The 3,471-nt window shown below is 34.5% G+C and overlaps 1 protein-coding gene across 1 annotated transcript; it reads right to left on the bottom strand.

Moving 5' to 3' along the window:
* Positions 1–934: 934 nt before the first annotated feature.
* On the bottom strand, positions 935–3,021 carry LOC107980838. Its single transcript, XM_016983473.3, has 2 exons — positions 2,241–3,021; positions 935–2,115 (listed from the first exon to the last, which is right to left on the bottom strand). Exons 1-2 carry the CDS (start codon positions 2,950–2,952, stop codon positions 1,529–1,531), a joined length of 1,299 nt encoding a protein of 432 aa, XP_016838962.1. The 5' UTR covers positions 2,953–3,021; the 3' UTR covers positions 935–1,528.
* Between the last annotated feature and the right edge of the window lie 450 nt (positions 3,022–3,471).

Genomic DNA, 3,471 nt, shown 5'->3' with positions numbered 1-3,471 from the left:
GACTGGTTTAAATGAGGCTTTATCTTATATGCTGCCGAATCTTGAAAAAAAAGAAATAATATTTGATAACGTGGCTCCAACAGCTGTTATCAAGTACTTTGTAATTTTGTATACATTTTATTGGAATATTTTTCACGTATTGAATAGAACGTTGATATCAGAGTATATTAATTTGCATATGAAAGCCATAAGTCATATACTAATCTTTGACACATGCGCTGTTTATGTTTTGATTCTTTTATAAGCCTTTTTAACTTACAAGTCATATAAAAGTGCCGTCTTCAAAGGAAGTTTACTTTTTCAAGCGAATTAAAGGCTTTCTACTAGCATTTAATTATCAAAAAAAAAATGTATTTATTGCGAGTTAATGCTTAAAATTACTTTACATTTTTTGCAATTCTGCAGATGTAAGAAACGAACATTTCAGAAAAATTGGTTAATACAATTTTGCCGTTTTATTTTCGGTTGATTAAAATATAAACAATAATACTCATTTGCATATGAAAAGAAGAAAGATTATACTAACTCTATTTATCTTTGACACGTGCTGAGCCAGTATTAAACCTTGAAATTTCAGATGTAGAATTATATACGGGCAGCACACAAGTAGTTTATGTTCGCCACCGTCTTATTTATTATTCTTGAGGACCAATATTTTTTTATTAAAAAACACATAGATCATTTAATACAGGCCATAATATTAGATGCAAGCATGAAATAAATACAAATGATAATTAACCATAAACCATGAAAAATAAAATGTTAGCAATGTCGACAATACGAAGAATACACTTTTAACAGAATGTTAATAAGTACACGCGATATGTATGTATACAAGTGATCTCATTCCTTTCATACTGTTGAATTCATAATGTTTTAGAAACACGTAATTTGTATACATTTTATTGAAATAAGTTATATTTACTGAACAGAGTATTGGTAAAAATCAGTTTATTAATTTTTATATAATATATATTTGTATGAAAATTAATCAGTTTAAGGAGGTTACTGAGTACAAGCTATAATGGTTTTGTTTTAATTAAAGTTTAGTACACGAAATAGCTTTTGTCAATTGTTTTACAATTTTGTGCTCATATTTATAAATGATTTTTCGACGGAGTGTGTATGTATACAATAGCAAAATAGTTTTATTTTAAAGTAGCTCTCGGACATAGTTCGAAATAGAATCACACATAATCGCGTAAAAAGTGGACCTTATTAGATTGACTTTTGAGTTTGCAGTTTGAAGTAAAGATAAGTGCGCTTCAGAGCAAAAAAACAAGTATTGTAACAATCGAAATAAGGCCCTTGGTGCATACTATATTTTTTTAGATGATACCTATACGTATATTGATTTCTTTGTGCGCCTATGAAACCACACTAAGAGAATCGTTCTGAATATAGTATCTCACAGGGTATGCACAAATGCTCAGATGTTACCATAATTTTTGCTATTGCTTGTCGGGAAAAGTCACCTAAGAGTCAGTTTTTAGATCAAAGAATTTCAGACATTCACAAAAATGAAAAATCAAATGAAATAATTTTTATCGACGAAAAACTCGCTGTCTTTAAAGCACATCACTAGGCGCACTCCTTCGCTACTTCGCTCCCGCACGTTTGACCGAAGATAGAAATGAGCAGTGTTTTGAAAATTGACGCAGTACTCGTTCGCGTCGTTCTCGAACAGCTGAACTTGTGTGCGCCTGCTAAGATTAACATCCGGATCTGCAGCGTTCTGTATTGTTCCGGTGATGTTTCCATCAGCAGCGACTTTTGTCAAATAGTATTTTTTATAGTTCTTATTATAAATCTTTTCCAATCGACTGTTACCCGTATCCATACTTAATAGGAACAATCCACCATCGGCCGTATTGAGAACTCTCACATAACTCACAAAAAATTCGTGCTCAATCAACGCTTTTAGTTTGAGATTACCCTCTTGATCAAACTGCCAGACTTTGGCTCGAGTGTGTATGGCTGCGGCGATGCTAATCCTCCCATGAGCGGTTGAATCTGACATAACATTCATCAGGTATTCATCATCTTCGCTATTTAAAGAGTCAAATTTGAATACACCAGAGTTCTTATAGAATGGCGCTAACATTTGCCACGAACCTGCAAACAAATACGTAGCTATATTGTCATCAAGTTTCATTTTCATACAATAAATGAATAATACATAGTAATACATCGAAACAATAAGATTTGATGTAAAAAAATCTAGCTTGATTCTGGCTTACCGTCAGGTTTCCTTAATTTACTTCTCAAAGTTCCATCATAGCGATTCTGCAGGTAGAGTTTGAGCCTCTTATCAGTCGAACTTTCTATCGCACGGAGAGTTGTGCGTTCAGTACGAGAAGCATCATAATACAACCGTAATTCTGACTTAGAAATACCGCTCGAAGTGATGTTCCCATCCACATCGATGTTGTACTTGCAGTATCTATCGTTGTCACAGAGAATCGCAATATCGAAAGAATCGTTGTATGATGTGAAAAACACGCTAGCCATTATACTGCGGGCAGATGGGATAACCAGCTCTTTGCTTTGACAAGTAGTAAGATCCAAGATGGTACACATGTAGAGGGTTTCTCTATTCGGATCCACTTTGGTTCTCAAATGTTGTATCCACAAAATCACTAACCTTGTTGATCCGAGCGGGTAAATTCGCATGATTCTTGCGTCATACGTGCGCGGGGTAAAGGGGCACGACATTTCAGACTGCGGTCCCTGCACAACTGCAGTGCAGTTGTGCTCTGGTCCTTCGAAATACTCACCGCAATTAACGTAGGTCAGATCGTAATAATAGTTTTCGATCGCGTAGAACTCGCTGTACGTTATCCATCCGGTTATGTTCCAGTTCTCTTTGAATGCGACTCTTCCCTCTGCATTGCTCGTTTCCAAGAAGAAATACAGGAACACAAGGCATACTAGTCTCGTCAGAATTGCCATGTTGGCGCACTAAGCCCCGCAGGTCTTGCTCTGTAGCTTGACGCTGTTCGAATGCTGGTATCTTTCTTTGATACACTCTCGAAGGTCCGTGTTTTCTTCGAGATGATAAAGAAATGGGGAATTCCAGAGGCTGCGATTATTTCGTTGAAATAGACTCAATGCGGAATAGAGGAAATTGGGCAAGAATAGCACTATTTCCTTAGTGATTATTAATAAATTTTATTCTCTAAAGACAAACGATACTCAAGTTCTATTATTTTTTTTTTTAATTTACATGAGAATATAACCTTTTTTCTTTATTTGCCATTTTTATCCATCAATGATGCTGATTTGTATACCTACTAAAATAGAACGACTCTAAGGTATGAGGTAGAAAGAGCTTGACATAGTTAAGTACTTTATTTTATTATTTTTTTAAAAATATTTATTCATTTATTCATACATGATAAATTTAATGTACACAATCCGTACACTGTCGCATCTATACGCGTATTCATACATCTTTTTATAATCGTATTT

The sequence above is a fragment of the Nasonia vitripennis genome, chromosome 3, assembly GCF_009193385.2.
Source record: "Nasonia vitripennis strain AsymCx chromosome 3, Nvit_psr_1.1, whole genome shotgun sequence".
NCBI lineage: Eukaryota > Metazoa > Arthropoda > Insecta > Hymenoptera > Pteromalidae > Nasonia > Nasonia vitripennis.
This window is presented reverse-complemented; position numbering and strand designations above follow the sequence as displayed.

Excerpts from the sequence above, each read along its gene's own strand:
- LOC107980838 (XM_016983473.3), bottom strand. The coding sequence starts at position 2,952 with ATGGCAATTCTGACGAGACTAGTATGCCTTGTGTTCCTGTATTTCTTC. Across the intron at positions 2,116-2,240 it reads TAAATTAAGGAAACCTGACG|GTTCGTGGCAAATGTTAGCG; the intron begins GTAAGCCAGAAT and ends ATTTGTTTGCAG.